This window comes from Nyctereutes procyonoides, unplaced genomic scaffold, assembly GCF_905146905.1.
Source record: "Nyctereutes procyonoides isolate TBG_1078 unplaced genomic scaffold, NYPRO_anot_genome, whole genome shotgun sequence".
Classification (NCBI taxonomy): domain Eukaryota; kingdom Metazoa; phylum Chordata; class Mammalia; order Carnivora; family Canidae; genus Nyctereutes; species Nyctereutes procyonoides.
In genome coordinates, this window is record NW_026575036.1 from 22963304 (window position 1) to 22985337 (window position 22034).

Sequence of the window (22034 nt, forward strand, 5' to 3'; positions counted from 1 at the left end):
CTTTTTATATCTATATAGGAAAGTACAGCAAATTTATGAACCTACAACCTCATTTTTTAAAAATCAACATTTATTTTTTTAAGTAGAAATTTTATAAGTACGGACCATGATTCTACTCATTTTAGTTCCTTCTTCACCAAGACCTACAAGTTTAAATAAAACAATGGGGTAACACATTTAAATACCCCTAAAACTTTTAATAGAAACTCATAGGTTTTCCTATGGAGCTGTTTTTAATTAAAGAGAAAGAAGGTGGGGCACCTGGGTGGCTCAGTCAGTTAAGCATCTGTCTCTGGCTCAGGTCACGATCCCGGGGGCCTGGGATGAAGCCCCATATGGGGCTCCTTGCTCAGTAGGGAGCCTACTTCTCCTTCTCCCACTCCCCCTGTTTGTGCTCTGTGTCAAATAAATAAATAAAATCTTTAAAGAGAGAGAGAGAAAGAAAAGTAAAGTTCCCATCGAAGGACTCTACAAAACAAATCATTCTCACCAATATGGTAAATATTAACATTTTGAAAGGCATGGACCCAAAGCAGACCTCAATCTCTGAAAGAGAGACCTGGGAAGGTAATGATGGTCAAAGGGTAACTCCTGGGTCTGGCCCTCAAGGTTCAGTGCCCAAAAATGAACATGGTTATAACCAATGACAAGCAAAGAAATATGGCAACGATAAAGACTCACATTCTTCCTTTCTTTGCTAGTTGCCTGGTTCCTCTTAGCACTGCTCTCAATACACAGATGTGCGGTGATGTGCCTTAGGCCCGACCAGAACTATATTACAAGATTCTACTTCTACTATTGATGCTCCTTTCCATCTTTCCCCATGGTCTTTTATGGGCTATCTCTGGATCTAACCATAAACCACACTGAGGGGGGTGCCTGGGTGGCCCAGTCTGTGACGTATTCGCTGACTTGTTTTCGGCTCAGTTCGTGATCTCAGGATCCTGGGACTGAGCCCCATGTTGGGCTCTTGGCTCGGCAGGGAGGTTGCTTGAGATTCTCTCTCTCTCTCTCTTTCTCTTCCCCTCCCCTGCTTGTATGCTTTCCATCCCCACTCTCAATCAATCAATCTTTAAAAATAATACATTGAGGAACCTATACCACTTCCATATCTTCTAAACCTATGAATATGTGCTCACATTTACACCTGAAAAACAAACATGGACTTCAAGAACTTGTTGGTGACTCAAAATCCTCTCAGAAACTACTACAAAGTTATAAGCAACAAACACCTTCAACTATGCTTCAACTCATGATAAATGTCGGACTTATACAGAAACTTCCAGGTGACAAAAATAAATGAGTACTATTAAAAAAAAAACAGATACAGAGTTTAAGATATGTAGAAAAGAGGCTTCAAAAGCCAGGGTCACCAACTCAAGGTGACCAACTGGGAGTATTATTATTATGATTTTATAAGGCGGCTTCCCATATATAGAGGCTCAGCAGGTGCTACTATATGTGCCCACGACATGCAGCATGTCGTATCATCTTTACAACAGTCCCCAGAGGGAGATACTATCATCTCCATTTTCTACAGGAAAAAACTAAGGCTCCAGAAAGAGGAGCTGTGCCATTGAGGACACAGAGCAAAGAAGAATGAGGTCAATCTATGCTCTTTATAATGACACCAAAGATTGTCAAAGTTAGGAGTGGGCAAAGAGGTCAAGAGGTGGGAAGAGTCCTATTAAAGTGGCAGAGTGATATAGGATAGAGAAGTTTCAAAGGCATGATTCCCTGGGTCCTGAGATGGCCCCATGCACCATCCTCCAGGGAATCCCTGTGTATCATGTGCCTGGTGAATTGGCACTCCAACTGGAGGTGTGTGCTGTGTGTAAATGACACCGTTGGGAGAGGAGAGCTGGAGAGTGACAGAAATAGAACGTTAGATAAACTAATGGAGTCCTTCATATTTTCATGTGTGAGGATGCAGCATATGTATTTTATATAATTCCTGTGGATTTGAGGTGTGAAGAGAGAGAAGATAAAGGACTTCCTTGGCTTACCCCATTTAAACTAGATGTCTACTTTCCATTCTCTGTATAATCTAGTATTGGGGAAGGCTATAATACTTCATCATCATATATTAGAATCACATCGATTTGCTAAAAATCGTTCCCTAATGCTAAGCCCGAATTCAATTTCCATTAAATTCCACTCACTGAAAAAATAAATAAACTCCACTCACTGGCCCCAATTCCATCCTTTACACATATACCGAATGCAGTATATCTAATTTGAAGATAATTCTCAGGTTCTCCCTATCATTTCTCTTCTCCAGGCCAAACCTACTCAATCACTTTAGAAAAGGTGATTTCATGAACAGGCATATAGACGCTTCACCATTTTTGTTGCTGACTACTTCCTGACCTGGTTTTTATGTACAAATCTGCTCACTGTGCCTTTCTTTTTTTCCACTGTGCCCTTTATTTTTTTTAGATTTTATTTATTTATTCATGAGAGACACAGAGAGAAAGGCAGAGGGAGAAGCAGGCTCCATGCAGGGAGCTCGACATGGGACTCGATCCTGGGTCTCCAGGATCACGCCCTGGTCTGAAGGCAGCGCTAAACCGCTGAGCCACCGAGGCTGCCCCCACTGTGCCTTTTAAAGTGGGGTTCCAGAACTGAATAGGTGTAGGCTGTCTTACCATTACAAAGCCTAGTAGGACTATTATCTCCCTTGCTCTGGGTATTGTATTTCTATAAGCATAATCCAACATCCCCATATCATTCTGTAGACACATAGTGAACTAAGAGTACAACCCTCTCCCTTCTTTGCTCTCTTCAGCCAATTCTCTCCCTCCTCTATTTTGTACTTGTGCACTTGTTCTGGGGAATCTCAGATCAGGACTTCATCAGCTGCCCCATTAGATGTCATGTTATGTTCAGGTGAGGGCTGTAGACAAGATCAGGAACAAGCACCCTATATCACTAAGTAGCTCTGCTTCCCATCCTCCAGGCTCCACTACTTATGAACATATTTGAGGAGAAAGGGAGTATTTCCATCCCTGGAAAGTTACTCACTTTCACTCCCTCTGTAGAACTGCTGAATAGAGCCATCAACTTGGAAAATCTATTGTCTTGGAGTCTCTGACTCCTTTAAACATTCTTCCTGGTTGACCGAGTGTCATTTATCTCTGGAACATCCCTCCCTTCACTGTTGAGAAGTCAAAACCTATATTCAACTTACTGCACAAACTTGATTATGTTTTCAACAAAATAATCATGCTTCTTTCTCTATTAGAACAAAATGCTGCATCCCTCTGAAGATCTTAGAGTGTTAGTGATACATCCTTACAAAAGGACGGCCATAGGTCTTGTCAGTTTTCTCAGGGCACCCAGCACTCCGGCTGAGAACAGTGAAAGAGAACACAGCTGGGTCAGGTGGTAAGAATACTAATCAGAGCACTGTCCATCTTTGACAGTGACACTCACAGGACCAACCTACATTCTCAACAATAAATGTAATGGCCCTTCCCTGTTGCCTTCAACAAAACCCTAAATGCAAGTTTAGAGAGTAGATTATGTTCTTCTAAGTTTTAGCCAGGGAGAGAAAATAGTAAAATGATCTTAAGATGTAGAATATAAGTTCATCTCCTAAGGAAAAGGTAGTTTGTCCCAGAAGAGTATTTCCCTGCTCATGTTTTCACAACGTTGCTCCAAATTTAAATTCTGTCTTTAATGCATGAAATTTTTGAAGATCACACTCAAGTTGGGTACTCAAAGGCAAAATGATATAATTATCTGATTAATTCAATTAGCATTCTACATAATTAAGACTCCTGTACCTTCTCAGGTAGTTGTTTCTTGTTTTTTTTGTTTTTAAGGTCATTCTCCGCATGATTTCCACAACTTTCCATTTTATCTTAGCTGAGAAAGCGTGCTTTTGGAAAGAACCTTATGGATGTAATATCAAAGATTTTCCTTCTACCGCTTTGGGGGAGGGGAGAACTTTTACCACTGCCTTTTAATTTTTCCCCAATGTAAGGATTGTGCTTAAATGGCCTATTAAGCCATTTAATATATGTGAGAAGGGCACTGGAAGAATGATTGTTTCCACATTGCAACAACAAGCAAATCATAAATCTAAAAGGTTAACAAGAAAAATGAAATCAATTTTATACCAGTGAATCATGTTAAAAGAGTCAAAATGATATTTTACTTGCTAGTTATGAACGTGTTGATCTGATCCTACACTTTGGAAAGAGTGAACTCAATATTGTGAAACAACGACGAGGGCCACTGATTTCACTGCTTATTAAAATGTTTAGTATAAACCTTGATTTTGGCTGTCCACACATGTCAGCACATTTTGGCTGAAATTTAATATAATATTACTTGGACAGTTCATTTTCCTTCTTCTGTGTGATGGAAAAAAAAATTTAATGCTTGGGCATAAAAACTGTTCTTATTATTAAAGAAAGAAGAAAAAAAGAAAATCTAGTAAATGCCTTAAATAAAAGAGAGTACTGTGCAGATGTAAGCCTTATTAACGTTCCTTGGTATCACGGTTATTTATGTTAAATTCTTTATTGACAGCATAAACTCACCATTTCATTATTATTTGCTGCTAATACAATGAACACTGTAAACAAAAAATAAATTCATTTCAGATTTATAACTAATGATACACCAAAGTTTATTAAAAACACTTGTGGCATCTCCAAAGTGTTTTAAAATGCCAAGTTCAGAAATGGAGACAAACCAAGTACAGCATTCTCTATTTTTGATCTGAGTTGCACTGATTTACCCCTTGCATGTTTTATTAGATAAAAAAAAAAAAAGATCAACATAGGGCTTTATAAGCCTCCAGGGATAGATACCACAGTTTACAATGGTTATGCTAAAGGTTTTATAAAGTGGGAAGAACCAAGAGGCAGATGGAGGAAAATGAGTCTCGCTTAAAGCAATTTTTCAAGCAAGAGAGAAGATAGAAGTTCTCTAGGAAATGTCTTTAGGATTCCTTTTATGTGCTCTATTTATCAAACGGCCCAGGCATTAGTGTACTGTTAGGGCTGAGAGACTCTTACAAAAACACTGCTATAAAATGAATAAACATATACATGCACACGTACATGAATGTCCACCTGTTAGGATTTTCTGTCCATTTCCACTTGCCTAACCCACACTGCCAGAGGCTCTCTAAAATGCAAGTCCAGTATTCTATCAAGGTGAAGTAACCAAAACTAGGGGTGGAATCTCTTTTAATCTCTACCCTGGGGATGCAACACCAAAGATTCAACTTCAGAGATGCCACTATGCCATAGCCTCAGCTATCTGGGACTTAAGTCTCTACTCCAGCAGCCTTTTCCTGATATCCTATGGTGACAAATGTGTCCTTAATTTGCACAACCCTTTTCAATCGCCCTCATAGGAGACCACCTTGAAGGAGCGAGTAAAAGGTTTAGTCATGGTTTCTATTTTTCTATTTGAATCAATACATTCTAGTTAAATGGACAATTAATAGGTCACTTCCAAAATAGTGGTGTATCAGTCCTGGTTAATAAACAATCCCCAGAGTTGATAATGGGCCCTATGTATTCAGCAAGTCCTGTATACACTCAGCTCATCCACTAAATCCCTTTTCAGGTGGACAGGGTTATATGGGAAGATGAGCTAGAATGAGTCTATAAAAGTCAGTTTCATTCACTGCTTTATTTTTCAGTCAAGGGCTTTAAATGGTGTCCAGAAATTCACTCGGAATGTGAGACAGGAGAAAAGATGGACACACAGAGCCTTGCTTTATGACCATACAAAAGGGCAACTGACCCTTGCCCAAGCCTTTTCCATGTGAAATGGCTGCTAAAGTTCATCTGCACAGTGAAAAATCGTGGTGAGGTCGCGTGTGGATGAGTCAAGTGAAAGTGACGATTGGTCATGGGTCTGTCACCCATTGTGGCTGGGTCCCTGCCATGTAAAGTGCTCTGTGGGAAAGTATCGGCCCCCTAAAGAGATGCTCAGAAGCCTGCAGCTCATTAAACGGCCAGCATTTGCTGCCTCACTTGTCAGGAATCATTCTGTTGAGCAACTGCTCTCCTGAAACATTCATAAAACCCCTTAACAGAGAGGCAGCAGGGACCTGAATTCAACCGTGATAGAGCTCTGTACTTCAGCCTGACTCAACTCCTATTTCACTTTGCACCTGACAGAGGGGTTAACCTGAATAAATGTTTTCTCTTGGGCAGCTGCACTAAATGTGCCCCTTTACTGTACTTCTTTATCATAAACTCAGAGTCTCTGCCTACAAATTCTTATTTGACCTAGAAATCTCAAGATCGAGGTGAACTTAATTTCTTTCTGCTCTGACACTGTTCTCTTTGGGTGTGTGAGCGTGTGTGTGCATGCATGCTCTGCAAGGTTTTCAAAGTTGTTCTCACTTCACCCCCGGACACTGTTTAAATTCTGTCATGTTCAAGGAAAAGTTCTCTTGAAGATATTTCCTACAGCTCTGGCTTTCTTCGAGATCACAGAGAGGAGGTATTTATCCCCTGTCACAATCTGGACAATTTTCATTATTTTCTATGGACACCTAATGACTTTCCGCATCACATTTTAAGCTGGATGGAAATTTTACACAGCACATTTTCTTAGGCTTCCTTCCTCTCTTTTTTTCTTCTCTAAATGAGTATGGTTACACGTTTCAGAAAGAGCCAAACTGGTCCCTCTGAGATCTTTTATATCAAATGGAAAACAAGTCGCTTTCCTTGGTGTGGCAGCCCTGGGTTTCAATGCCATTAGAAACTACTCACAATTGCTCAGTGTGCTGAGGTCTGATAAATCTCTGGAAACCTCCTGAATAGGATCGCTGTGATTTTTAGTGAGGATTTAGCTCCTTGCCATTGCATTACCAATTAGTTTTCCAGAGCACATTAAATCCTGCTGCTTTGGTTTACAGAATGACTGAGGCATTGCTGATGAAGCATAAAAACTTACTTGCAAAAGCAGTGGGGGATGCAGGGCGCCGACAGGACCCACCACAGCATGCCGAGTAGAATGGCGGGGCGCTCAGGAAAAAAGGTTTGGAAGACGCTGTGGAGAAAGCATTGATCTCATTGATGAGCCATTTCTTTTAGACAATAATCAAAATTCTAGTTTCCCAAAAGTCACTGAGTGAAACGCTTCATTCTCTGAGACTCTACTTAGTTATAATTTCACTGAAAGTCATTCTAAAAATAGCCTTAACTGTCAAAGAGATTGCCAAACACTTTAATCAAGATTTAGAAGATGTGTTGAAAAGACTCAATGGATCAAAACCAAACTTAGTTAATTTTCTGTGTGGTCATAATTATATGTAGCATGTACTCCTTTATTTAAAATATCCCAGAGCCACACTGTCCAAGGGAATGATCTGTGGTGATGGAACGTCCTTTAATCTCTACTGTCCAACATGGGATCTATCTGCCTCATGGCTCCTGAGAAATGTGGCTGGTGGAACTGACTAACTGAATTCTCAATCTAAATTATTCTAAAATAAATAGATCCAAAAAAATAAAAATAAAAATATAAGTGAATAAAATAAAATAAGTAAAATAAAATAAATCCATGTGCGGAGGGGCTACCATTCTGAAAAATACAGCTCAAGATATAACATTTACCAAGAAAACAATTTGAAGAAAAAAAGTAAAAAGTAAAATTAAATTAAAAAAACAATTTGAACATTATGTCCTTAAGTTTAATTTTTTAGAAGGAATTATACCACTGTTTCTTTTCAGGGGGTTCTTTGAAATGTATAATTAGTTGGATTCCAAAGTTGGTAAGAGTCAATTTACTGAGCAATTCTATAACAAAAAGTATTTTTTCTGATTACTTTTACATATTCAAAAATATCTGAAAAATAATAGCATTTTATCTCAGGAGAAATTAGCTAACGTGGAAGCACTTGTGTTTATAGTATAGGGAGTTACCAAATACGCTGTTCTGCTCATGTTCTCAAACTATGGTATTTGTGACATTTTCAACACATGTGCCTGGAATAGGTACCAATTCTGTCATAAGGAAAGAAATTGTACCGAAACTATTGTTTCAGTAGACAAACAATAGTTATAAAGGATGTCACAGAACAGGAGCAACAACTCTACTAAACACTTACTATATACTGGGCTTTGGTCAAGAACCTTAAAAAAATCCATGTCCTTCAGTATAATGAAGTATAATATAAATACAGGTGAGGGTTCCTGAAGGTGGATGATTTGCTTTTACCATGGCATACCCAAAAGAGTACCTGGCACATTCTAAATGTCGATAAATTTTTTTGATAACTTTTCAATAAATGAACAAATAATGTAGAAAACTAAGAAATAGGAAGCTTCTGTAGATCTCCTTAGGGAGAAAATGAGGATGGGGAACTAACCCCTTCCCTGCTCCCCAGACACACCTTGAAATATAGTATCATCTATAACAGATGACCTTAAAATCTAGAACATGACTAGAAAACAAATATTTTTATTACTCTCCCTACATATTCAATGGTAATGTTTTTCTTAATCATATTTAATGAATATTATTTTGATATGAATACACATCTTTTTCAAGAACAGTAATTTCAGACTTGTATTTTAACCACTGTATTTTAATCACATGTGTTTTAAACACCGATAAGCATGTGTGCATTTTCACCAATATTTTTGGAGGATATATTAAAATAAGTGTATCGTCCCAAAAGAATTTAGGTTCTTAATGCCTTCAAATTGCAAATTAATCATAAAAAAGTAATATAATGGAATGTTGCCAATTTTAATTTTCTGTTTTTAATATCCAAATTTTCAAATAATAAAGTGTTTCTCTTAATGATATTTTGAGGAGTGGCACAGCTGGCTCAGTCAGTGGAGCGTGTGGCTCCTGATCTGGGGGTTGTAAGAGCTCCACATTGAGTGTAGAGAGGACTTAAAAAGAAAATCTTTTTAAAAAATGACATTTTGAAAGTACAGCAACTAAGCAAAGTATGAAGAGGAAATTCATTTGGGTGTTCAAAATTTCTATAAAACTATTTTTTTATTTTAATTTTTTTAAAGCAGGCTCCACACTCAATGTGAGGCTTGAACTCACGACCTTGAGATTAAGAGTTGCAAACTCCAACGAATGAACCACCCAGGCAGCTAATAAAACTTTTGAAAAAATTTTACTGCTATCACAAGTTGTTCCAATATTGACTATAAAGCCATCAAAGAAATGATAAATCATTCATTTTAATTTAACATCTTTTAAGAAAATGGCATTATTTAGGCAGAGTTACATTTTCCATTATTTTTAGACTACATGAAGTACTTTGAAAAATAAAAATTTATTTTTATGTATAAAAGTTGTCACATTAAGTTCATTCTCAAGCATTTCTGTTAACTTATTTCACCTCCATAATAAACACTCCATAGATAGTTAAGTTATGGCTATTGTGCTGTTTGGCCCAAAATGTAATGCTGCGCCATTCATACAATGAAATATTTATCATGATAGCTAGAAAAACACACATAAAAGACATATTTTTACTTAACATAAAATGTAGGAAATAAGTACAGTAGTGATATTATAATAAGCATGCAATATATGTACAAATCACAAATTTTACTATTCTAGTCAAAATGTTTTTCAGTCTGACCCTATGGCCCTAAAAATAGAAAAAATAAAAGATTTTTTTAAAATGAAGGTTCATTTAAGACAAATGATCATTTAAATTCATTTGTGATACATGAAGTTTTGAGATATATGATCTAAGTATTAAATTTGGCCATGGAAAGTTTTCACTGAATAGTTTGTTATCTTACTATATATTACCTTATCTTAATGGGGTAAAAGCTGCAATAAAAAATGACATGTTATCTACAGTAATAAACTCTTGTGGTTAAGGAACTACATGTTACATGAGCAGGCCACATGAGCAGGTGTACAGAATTTCTTCACCATTGTAAATCATCTCTTTGATATACATGCATCTACACAGATTAGTAGATTCCTGATTTACACACATAAATACACCTTGCTTAAGCTGGCTTATGTGAAAATTGCTGTGAAATTCCAATTAAGTGCTCCATTTTTTTTTTTTTACATGTGCCTACTTTGACATAAGTCAAATAGTAATCCAGCTGAGCATGTGATTGCAGGGGTGTCAAATGGCATGAGGAAATTACCATTTAAAACAATGAAATGCAAAAAAAAAAAAAAAAACAAGATAAATAAAACCATGAAATGTGTTTGAAAATATACATCATGCTTTTAAATCTTTGTAAACCACATGTTTTTTAAAGCAATGAGCAGAAAAGGAAACTCAACTGTGATAAAAACAAAGTAGTAAGTTGACAGATGTGTTAAAACTTTTGTAAACCATTAAGAACTACTCGGAAGATGCTCTGAAAAAAAGCAGAAAACAAGGCAATTTCATCCCAGATGACATGCATTTCAAAACCCATCAATGCAATCTAGATGCAGTCACTTTATCACTAATCATATCGGGAACAATTCATCATGGGCCTACTGAATGATATTTATGACAATAATATTTAAGGAGTGCCTACTATACACCAGGCACTGGACGAGCTATGAATTCCACACATGCTATCTCATTCATTCATTAGCATTCAGCCTCAAATGGGTATGCATCTGGAATGTGATGAGGACTCTTTTCAGCAATTTTTTTAAAGGAAAAGAGAAACATAAGTATTTTAGTATAATATTTAGTTATTAGCCAGGAGAGATAAAGATTTCATGTGCAGAGAGCCCAGGAAAGGGACACATCTCCCAAGCTTTCCATAAGAGAAAAACAAATAGCCTTTCCTATGGAAAAAAAAAAAAAAAGAAATGCACAATGTCCAGTTCTAAAGCATAATGTTAGGTTCTGTTAGCACAACATTTCGGGATACTCTGAATTTTGTACCTCACCAACAATTCCAGTTTTTGTGGGACTCTAAGTCACAAAGAAACTTAAAATTCTTGGAACTAAACCTTCTGAATCCAAATGAGTAAACACTTATTCACAGAAAACCTCATGAACTTTTCACTTCTTAATCAGATGTTCTGACTTAACTGAAGCCACAGCATCAAAATATCTATTAATCATTATGAATATTTAATTAAGGTGGGAACTTAGAGACAACTTAATGGTGAACTGGCCTGATTTCTTTTTAAACATAACTAGATGATACAACCATCTCAAGTCAAGGATGGTTACAAGCCTAACTACAGAAAAAATATTTCCAACATTCTATGGTTTAGAAAGCAATAGTAGTTTTTAAATTACTTTTCTGTTATTTTCACTCTTCTTTCACTGATGGAGCAGAACAACAGGTATTTAAAAGGGGTGAAAACAAATTCTTTTTATTATTGGTGCAAAACTGTGGTACTGACTTCAGTTGACATTTTGCAGAAAGAATACTAAAGACCACTAATAAAACCTTCAAATAAATTTCAAGAGTCCACTGCAATGCTATGCTGATCAGCAGCACCTTTTAAGGAGGAGGACGAAACCAGAAGAGGTACCATGTCTTACTAAGGCAAAGAGAGGGTCAAAAGATACCCCCAGGAAACAGGGAATTAAATAATTTAAAAAAAAAATGGTGTTAAGGGGATCTGGGTGGCTCATTGGTTGAGCATCTGCCTTTGGCTCAGGTCATGGTCCCCGGGTTCCAGGATCCAGTCCCACATTGGGCTCCCTGCAGGGAGCCTGCTTCCTCTGCCTCTCTGTGTCTTTCTCATGAATAAGTAAAACCTTTTAAAAAATTATTTTAAATGACTTTCTTCAAGTGCCTGGTACATGGGCACCAGGAATATAGAAATCTAAACTTCTGACCTGAAAATAATACACAATTGGAATAGAGTGGACCCAAAAATGAGACTCCAAAGAATGGCAACCAGATGCCCTGCGTGGTTAAGACCTAAGAAATATCACTTACCTAATGAGGTGTGATTTATTTTATCACACAACCTGGAAGGAATTCATTTATGTGATCTACATGCAAATTTGCCTTCAGTCACAAGGGAAAGCAAGTTGAGTAAATCCATCCTTTATTTTCCTGCTCATCAGAAAACAACAGAAGTCCACATTTTTTTTTTCCTCGAGTATTTCAGACACAGAAAAACAAAGGTCTTAATGTTCTGGTACAGCTCATGAGAAAATAAATCAAGTGTAGTGTCTACTTGTTTGAGTCTATCCTTTTAATTCTGTGCAAATAATATTTATTGCATCTCTATCAAGTGCCCCACAGTGTACTGTGTGCTGGGATTACAAAGTTGAAAAGGGACAGTTTCCTTCCCTAGAAGAATTTCTACTTAGTGTTCCTTAATTTAGAGACTTCTATCTGCTGATCAAAGAAATGAAATGCAAATTTTTTTCTCTTCTCCAAATTCAATTTTGTTCTGTAAAATCTGAGGCATTCCCCAAGAAAGAGGTAAGATTTGAAAAAAATTCATATTGTGCATTTCCCTTACTTACCATTGGTTCTCAACCCTGAATACACATTAGAATTATCTAGAGTGCTTTTCAAAGACACAGATGCCCAGGCCACACACCAACTGGGTTCAGACACGCTGGCTAAGGGTGGGCTCCTTAGCACAGCATTGTTTCAAAAGCTGCTCAGGTCATTACAATGCATAGCCGGGATGGGACCACTGAAAAGAACACAGAACAATGTCTGACACCGCAGGCACTCCATAAATGTTAGCCTTTACTCCTGCCATTATTATGTAATTTGAGATCAACTGTGAGACACCGTATAAAAAGAAGCAGCATGGTCAAGACTTCCACTGAAACATAGAATCAAGTAAAAAGAAAAGATTATTGTTAAGAAGGCTTTGTCAAAGAAGGCTTTAAGCAGGAACAACATCTTAATCCACACCTTAATTTGGAAGGTATTTGGAACGACAAAGGATGAGAAAAGAAGGCATTCCAACAAAGAAAGGTGGCACGAACAAAAGGAAAGGAGGCAAGGAGTGACATGTAGGGCAGGTTAAGGAGACCAGCCCGGCTGCTGGCACAAGGCCCAAAGACTGAGCGTTAAGGAATGCGGTTGGGGGAGTTAACTGTAGCTGATGGAATGAAGGTGTTGAAGAATAGAGTATTTTTTATTTGATTTTATTGTCAAATGGGGATAAGTAAGGTCTTCCTGAATAGGTAGGTAGTATGACAAAGCTGTATTTTAGGAAACTTCACCTGGCAGTATTGGATGTGATGTGGTGAAGCAAGGTGGAGCTACACGGAAGATTCCCACTGCAGTAATAATAAGAATAGGTGATGATGTGCTAGCATCTTCTCTAGCCTCACATCATCAGCAGGTGGGTAGGGTCTGGCTTCTTCTCAAGCTGTAGAGCCCTGGTTCGCTGCAATCATCAAATATGATCACTACCTCTGCTGCCTCTCTCTTCACCGTATCTCCATCAGCAGCTCTGAAAAAATTGAGCTAAATATGAGGAAACCCATTGCTCTTTTTTATTATACAGGCAATGTCACAGGGAGAATGGCGTAACGAGAGAATGGCATCTGTAGCTGTCAAATTCTAAAAGCCTTAATGAAGCTCCTTGAGCAGTTCCGAGCTACATACCACTCTGTGTGACTAATTCTTGCATTGGTTCTACCCCAGCAGGAGACGGACCTGCAAGAATTGTATCTGAGAATGGTTACCCTGATTTTGCCCTGTGGCAGATTTTGAATGGGCTGCAAATTTTTGGCACCCCTCTCATTGAGAGGTGAGGTCTCAACTCCCCTTCCCTTGTATTTGAGATAATCTTGCTGCCTTGTTTGACTAAAGAGTGTGGAAGAAGTGACATTCTAGAACTTCCATCCCTAGGCCATAAGAAGCCTTTGCAGCCACTGTCTGGTTCTTGGAATGTTTGCTCTTAGAACTCCCCTTTTCATAACCCAAGCATCATGCTATTAGAAGCTCAACACACTTGGAAAGTCCATATGAGCAGTCTTTGTGGACATCCAGCCTAGTTGGGCCTTCACAAGATCAAGCCCTGGCTGCCATCTAACTGCAATGAGATTCCGAGGAAGAACCATCCAGCAGAGCCCAGTCAACCCACAAGACTGTGAGAGAATAAATTGTTCCTTTAAGCTTCCAACCTCAGAGAAGGCTTTTTACACACCAATATCCCTTTTACCAATATTTTGCTTATGGTGGAATGGCAGGAAGGAGTCTTTCACATCTTTCGCTGTATGTTATCAGTGGGCTACTGCAGTATGTTTGAAAGTCAAATGCTGACTCTAATTTCTGTTCTTATTTTAAAATGGTAACAGAAAGAGAGGCTCAAGGAGCTTCTATGAATGGATTATGGTTATATAATCAGTAATATAAAGACCTTAGACTTGAATCTAGGCTTTAAAATTATGGAAATGCTGCTAAAACCAGCTCAGAAAACTGCATTTTTAAATTTACCCAATTTGCCATTTTTGCTTTGGAGGAACTGTTGGCAAATATTTACTATAAAAAATGCAGCCATAGGTCTGTTGCAACTCTTCAATTTGTAATGCAAAAGGACCTATAGAAATATGTAAACAATCAGGAGTGCCTCTTTTCCTGCTTTAAATAGGGCTGTCTTTTGGTTTCAGATCCAATATAACTACAGAATTGGTTCAGTATACCTAAACTCAATCCAGCCCTAGGGATAGTCTCTTTAAGAAATATGCCAGTAGTCATTGTTTTTATTCCCTTTTAATGTACAAAGATCTTCACAAAGAATAATTCCTTCACATATTTTTTTTTAAGAGAGTAGTGAGAGAGAGTGGGGTGGGGCAGGCAGAGGGAGAGGGAGAAAGAGAATCCTAAACTGCACGTGGAGCCCAATGCAGGGCTCGATCTCACAACCCTGAGATCATGACCTGAACCAAAATCAAGAGTCAGACACTTAACCAACTGAGCCACCCAGGCTCCTCCACATATTTTAATTTTAACAGTTGTCAGAAATTTAACATTTTAAAGAACAAGAAATGGTGTTTCCTCTCAAGAGGACTGGTAAAAATGTACGTATCGTATATTCTATTTCTGACAGCCACTTTGCATTAATAAAATTTAGGTTGTTATGGCAAAGTGCCTAAATGTGAAACAAAAGTGAAAAACCTAGTTCATCTCTGGAATACTGATAAACAAGAAGGCAATTAAGTATTCAGTAATATAGAAAAAGATGTGAAATTTTTTCTTTCTTTCCTTTTCCCAGATGCTTTGGTTCTGAAACCAAAAGTCTAAAAACTTTAGAGGCTTTTTGATCTTTGACTTCAGAGGGAATTTTAGTGCCTTCAAGTTTACTGTTCACATAACTCACAAGAATGTGCCCCTGAAATAGTCCCAACTAATAGCGGGTTGACAAAATGAATAACACTATTAAAAATGGAATCAGCTATGGTAACTTTATATAAAGTGATGAATCACTCAGCATTGCCAAATCAAGTACTGACTGGAGGCTAAAAAGAATAAAAGAGAGAAATTTCATTAAAAGTGGAAACATTACTGAAAGTAAAATAAAATATTTTGGAATAAAATATACAAGGGTCTGGTAAGCATATTATACATTAAGGCAAAAATCCAATTTCTTACTAAGAGAGTATAAAATAGGAAAGCATGATCTAATGAAGTCTTAAATAAGGATTCTAACAAGCATTCCTAGATAAAAATCATATTGTTTCTTTTTCCAATTTGCCTTTTTATTCCTGACAGACTCCAGGTGTATTTGAATGAAAACTTATACTGATTTAACTGATTTAAAAACTGTGTACCTCTGCTATAAAAAAAAAAAGAGCACTGTAATTAGGAAAAAAACTTTATTTAGAGCCAAGATCAAGTAGACAAACACTGCATTAGGAGCAACAAATCAAGTCCTCTTGAAAGATATAATAAGACGTAGTCTAAAGTCATAAATAATATCAACAACAGAAACAGGGTACTGAAGACAGGTTGAGTGAGGCATAAATTAAATATTCCATCATCAACCCACACACACCTAAGGACATATTTGTTTAAATATGTTAAAAAGAGCATTTCGCTTCTGTAAAAGCTTTCATGGCAAAGAATCTCAAAATATCTTATGACCACATCACCTATGTTGCTTCCCTTACATTCATGTTGCTGCCATTTCTATCATTGTTCAGCACCAAACCTAAGCATAAAATGATTTCGTACAGCAAAGGAGATTTTTTTTTTTCTGGTGGGTATAAGAAAGGGGAAGAAGGTGGCACACTCAAAGAGGGATACAGTGGAGTCAAATTCACAGCTTTGATTCTAATATCAGAGGCCCATTTATGGCAAATAAATGTGAATAAAATCACTATCGACAATCCTTTCAAACTGCCCACAACACATGGCATCCTTTGGCTTTCTGCAAATAACCCTGAACTCTCTGAATCCCATGTTTACTTATCCATAAATGTGCATGCAATTTTCTGGGCATTCAAACCACTGTGCCTTTTAAAATAACCCTCAAATCCCTTAAGTCAATAAGAGTTCAGGGGAAAGTTCTAAAATGTTCCTACTTGCCTGCTGGATTTACTCCTGTTTTATTATTAAACCTCAATAGCTTCAATACATGTTAACAGATTGAGATTCCTTGTTGTTAAAGTGGAGTAGAGAAGCATTTGTTAGGGGCTGGGAGTGGGATAGGTGCTAAAGCCAGAGGCAAGTTAAATACACATAAATTGCCACCCCATTGTAGTTCCAACTCAGGTGTTATTCTGTAAGGACGGTGGCTTACTGAGTCACTACTAGAAAGGAAGGGACTAATTAGTCCTGTTGGTTCTTTTCGCTGCAAGAATTTCTCCATGAATCCGAAGGAGGTCATAAACTTGGGGAACACAGAACCTTCTGTTCAGAGCTGCTTCTCATGAACAGTGTAAAGTTATTAATATGTTAATATAAACCTAAAGACATGTTAAGGAGATACAAAAAAATACATAAACATGTTGTAAGAATGTGGTTCAACACTATCTACAGATTCCACCAAAGGATGGCTGAGGTGATGGCTTGCAGAAGGAACCACTAGAACAGGGTCTATCCTATTCTTCTCTGGATTCTCCATTCTCCATTCTGGTTCCGGGTCAGCATCACTAACATTCGAGATGCTCTGATCTTAATTTGCCAAAACAAATCTAAAGCACAGTGAGAGCAAAAATAAGTGACAAATTCTGGCTTAATCAATTAGGCCACAAAGTCTTCAAGTTGGACTAGACCAAACTAAGTACAATTAGTTTAAGACAGAGTCAAGGATTAACAGGTACATAGTAACTGGCACTGGGAAGTGGATACGAAAACTAGAATGCGCATTAACTATTAATGGTAAGAAGCAATCCTAACAAGGGGCCAGAAAAATGCCATGGACCTGGTTCCACTTCTGTAGTATATAGTACAACTTACTTGACAAAATTATTAAAAAAAAAAAAGACTCGCTTATTCCAGAAGGAATATTTGCTTTCTAATCCTTTTAAGGAATAGATCTGGGACTCCTGGTTGAACACCTCCCTTTGGCCCAGGGCGTGATCCTAGAGACCCAGGATCCAGTCCCACACGTGCTCCCTGCAGGGAGCCTGCTTCTCTCTCAGCCTGTGTCTCTGCCTCTCTCTCTCTCTCTCTCTCTGTGTGTGTGTGTGTGTGTGTCTCATGAATAAATAAATAAAATCTTAAAAAAAAGGAATAGATCTAATAATCAATAAATTGCATTCAGGAAATTATCTTTATGTCAAACATTTTTTAAAATGTTGAAAATAACAAATGTCATTAAGAAGCCAGGCTATTTACACTGATTTTTGAATAAAACTCGTGACATAATCAAAAGAAATTTAAATTTTTCAGCTTTTTACACTTCAAGTCTTTTATATACAAAAACATGGGTATTTTAATCTAGCACAATATTCACCAAATAATGACATTCATGAGCTTTTGGGGAAGGATCTCTGATGATTCTAATTTACTTGGAAAACCTTCTGGTTTTCCTTAATAAACTAGAACAGATCCAAGGATTCAACCCTGGAGGTGAACTATTTACTACCTCCTATTGTGCTAAATGTGCCCCTCTTGAGCTTTGAGGAACGCCCTTTCATTTTTAAAGTTTTTAAACCACTCTTTATAAACCACTTGACACCGTTATAGCCATGGAGTGGTTTTTTCCCTCCTCGAAATACTCAAAGACTTCATCTCAGGGATGAAGCAGGGACGGCTACCCTCTCATTTATTACCTGTAAATCTGGGTTACTGCTCAACTGTCACCACCTTGCAGACCGATAGCAAGATAAATGAGAAGACCAATTTCTTTCCTTCTGGGCTCAGATACAAAATCACAACTGATTGATTATTGTGATACGTGTAATTGGTTATCACTATTTTCTGATATTCAGTGAAAGACTAATATAAGGAATACAAAGATATGGGGTGATTTTTGTCTCTTTCACAAGTCCACAGAGGTTTTCACTGTAACTTCTGACAAAACAAAATTAGCAAGTGAAGTAAATCACTATAGAAAAAAAAAAAAACCTGGCCTACTAGGAAGATCAAAGCATCTAACGATTATGAAAGTACTTGGTAAGCCACAGAGCAGTAGGAACATGGAATGTCAGCTCCACAGGGGAAGAGACAGTCATCCGTTTTGTGTGTTGACTATCCCAATGGCCTAGAACAGAGCCTGACACATGGGAGATGGTCAGTAAGGATTTGGTGAATGAATGAAATATATGGTATAATTAAAAATGGGTAACAAAGATAGTGAAGCAGAAATGCATGCGGTGGTATAAATCCCCTAGTTAAATGGTCCCATATTTCACTAATGCACCTTTAAATAAAAAAGAACTCTGGGGTTTTCTCACTCGACGTTCAGATTGGTGCACTCAACCAGTTAAGTTTGGAAAAAAGTGAGTAGTCAATATGGTGAAATGATTAAAGATCACATTTGTGATCCACTCCTAAGTAAGTGTCTAAAGGATCAGAAGGGGTTGTTCGCTGAACTTTCAGAGAGAAATATAAAGACATACTGTTATCTTTCCAAAAACAGTAGCACTTCCATCTCCCTTATATTCTCTATAGAACATCAATCACTATGTCATCAGTCAGCTAATTTTCAGGTGATAGTAACCTTGTCAGTACTCATTATAACTTCATAATTCTACACAGTAGAGAAGAATTCCCACAACATTTGGTAGGACAAAAATCTGTCACTTAAATAAAAGTAGGGCAATGTTCAGAAAACTACATTCTATGTCAAATTGCAGAGATAAATGAATGTAAATGCTGGTTTTCAGCAGCATACTTACAGGAAAAAATATAGAGAGTTTTAATTTTCTTAAGATACTTCTCTAGATTCAAAAATTAAATGGATTCTTTTTTTTTCAGTAAAACGTTATTCGTTCATATGAAAATTAACCTAGGAGAATATCAAATCTTCAATGAGGATCAAATATAATATTAGGAAAATGCATGCTTAAACTATATCAGAATATTCAAAGGGAAATATAAATTCTTTTACTCTCTCAATTATTCCAAAAACTCATGTTTGCATTCTGACACTTAAAAGTGTACAAGAATGAGTATGTACTAGAAATTTTTTCAAAATGTAGTAAGGAGACCCTTTACCCAATAATTGCAATATTTTGAGTGAGAGAGATATACAAAATTCTTTTTCAGTTACTGAACTATCAGCATTTGATTTGCATTTTGTTTATTTAAAATTAATCTGTTTAATCTACAAAGGTGAAAATTCAGTAACTTTTCAGTGGCTGAGTAACCAATCACAATCAGGAGCAATTTAAGAATCCTGAAAAATAACTTCTATGAACACAATGCCTAACCACTAAAAGTCATGCAAATCGCCCACCTTTTTGAAAACGATGTTTTTTTCATGCCACAACATTATTTACTAACTCTTGTCTAGGTACATCTGCTTTATACGTTTCTAATTTCCCAAATACTTCAGAAATAACAGAGAGGCCCAAATTCCCAAGGAACATAAACCCTGCCTTTAACTGTATCTGTTCTTTTCCCAAGGTGGAAAAAAAAAAAAAAAGGCTTCCTAGAATTTAGGTTCTACTCCACGTGAATGAGACCGGTGCTCATATAATCATATTTGTTCCATTCTGTTAGTAACCATTGCAAACTGAAAGACAGGGACAGGTTCTAAACATGTTAAATTCTATAAAGCCATTAGCCATAAATTTGATCCGGCAGTTTACTGGGACAATGGAATCTGCTGAAAAAGCGTCTATTAGTCATTCTGGACAAACGCATCGGGATTAAAAGAATGAGTTAAGGTCGTCTAAGGAGGCAGAAAAAGAAAAAAGAAAAAGAAAGGAAAAGAAAAGAAAAGAAAAGAAAAAGAAAAGGAGAGAGAGAAGAAAGAAGGAAAAGAGAAAGAAAGCAAGAGAAAGAAAGAGAAAGAAAGAAAGAAGAAAGAAGAAAGAAAGAAAGAAGAAAGAAAGAAAGAAAGAAAGAAAGAAAGAAAGAAGAAAGAAAGAAAGAAAGAAAGAAAGAAAGAAAGAAAGAAAGAAAGAAAGAAAGAAAGAAAGAAAGAAAGAAAGAAAGAAAGAAAAACTTAATCCAACTGGATCTCTGCTTCTGAGTTTCCAAGAGACTTTTCCTTCCTTTACTGCCCATTTCGGCCGCGTCTCCAAGCGCTTTTGGCTAATAGGGGACTAAACCGCCCGCATCCTCGTCCCAATCACACCGCTCAGGTTTTATGCGAAAACTGAAAACAAGCCCAGACGTCTTTCTTTGGGCAAATCCGCCCAGGTATTGCCGAATTTCCCATTCCAGGTGCCAATTTCGCGGTTTCGGCTCCGCACCAAGAGGAAGTCGGCCCCGAAGCCCAAGTTTGCGCAGCGCTCGCCGCAGGACCTCCGCGCGCGTCCCCGAGGCCCCGCCGGGCGCCGCAGGTCGGGGAGGCCAAGCGCGCACGGCGGGGCCCGGGGCCGGGCGGGAACCCCGCGGGGAGAGCTGGGGGCGCGCGGCCTCGGGGACGCCAGCCGGCCGGGCCGAGACGCTGCCAGGCCCAGCCAGCCCGGGCATCCGGGGTCCCGGGGATCCGGGGGCCCGGGGTGCCCTTTCCCGCTGCCCCCGGGAGGTGCGGGCAGGGCGGCTCCGGAAGGGCCTGAGCGCCAGGGTGGCCCTACCACTCGCGGCAGGCAGACCCGGAGGCAGGTGCGGGGATGCGATGGGGACGCGGATGGGGCGGGGGTCCCAGCTAGCGGCGGCGGCATCTCCACCGAGGCTCCAGGCGCCCCGGGGCGACCCCGGGGCGACCCCGGGCCAGCGCGGACCCGCGAGCGCCGAGGCCCCGGCTCCCCGCGCGCAGGGCGCACCGCGGAGCGCAGGGGGCCCGCACCGGGCCGGGGGCGGGGGGCGACCCGGCTGCTCACCTGCGGCTGGAGGCTGGAAGCTACACTCTCGGGCCCCCGGAGCGCGGCCCGGCAGCCTGGCGCCGTCCGCCGAGGGGCCGAGCGCTTGGAAAGCCCAGCGCGTGCCGTAGGGCGCGCCGCCCGGGCTGCCCGGCTCCGCCGCGGGGCACAGCTTGAGCGGGACCGGGCTGGCCGGGAGGGGCCGGCCGTGCGCGCCCGCAGCCGACGCGGGGCCGTGGGGCGCGGGGGGCTTCGGCCCGGCCGGCGGGGCGCCCCCGGCCCGCAGCAAGTTCTCGATCAGGAAACTCTTGCCCAGGTGGCCGAAGCCCGGCGCTGCGGGGAAGTTGAGCAGCGCGGAGGACGCCACCACGTCCCAGTAGGCGCCGGCGGGGGCCGCCACGGCGCTCGGGAGCATAGTGCGCTGCGCGCCCGCCGCCGGCCCCGCCAGGAGGACCGGGCCCCGAGGACGCCGGCGGCCTCGCAACGATATTATTTATTTGGGTTGGGCGGGTTTTTTTTTTTTTTTTTTTTAAGGGTGGGAGGAGTGAGTGTGGGAGGGGGAAGCCGTGCGCCGGGGGAGTCCCTCTCGCGCCCTAAGCAGATCCGGACTTTTTTTTTTTTTTTTTTAAGAAGGGCTGGAAGGTGTGTCCAGCCCATCCATTCATGTCACCCGGCCCACAAAGTGACAGACGCGGCCCACAATAAGGGCGGCCCCGAGAGTCTGAGCTTTGGCGAAGGGAGGGGATGCGAA

The 22034-nt window shown here is 39.5% G+C and overlaps 1 protein-coding gene across 1 annotated transcript in view; it reads right to left on the bottom strand.

Moving 5' to 3' along the window:
* The window catches only part of DBX2 (developing brain homeobox 2), a 37136-nt gene extending 15438 nt beyond the window's left edge, over nucleotides 1–21698 (bottom strand). Inside the window, exons 1-2 of the mRNA XM_055318475.1 lie at nucleotides 21305–21698; nucleotides 6934–7029 (exon numbers count right to left, since the gene is read on the bottom strand). Coding sequence (XP_055174450.1) covers nucleotides 6934–7029; nucleotides 21305–21698 — 490 coding nt within the window. The remainder of the gene's footprint in view (nucleotides 1–6933; nucleotides 7030–21304) is intronic.
* Nucleotides 21699–22034: the final 336 nt, after the last annotated feature.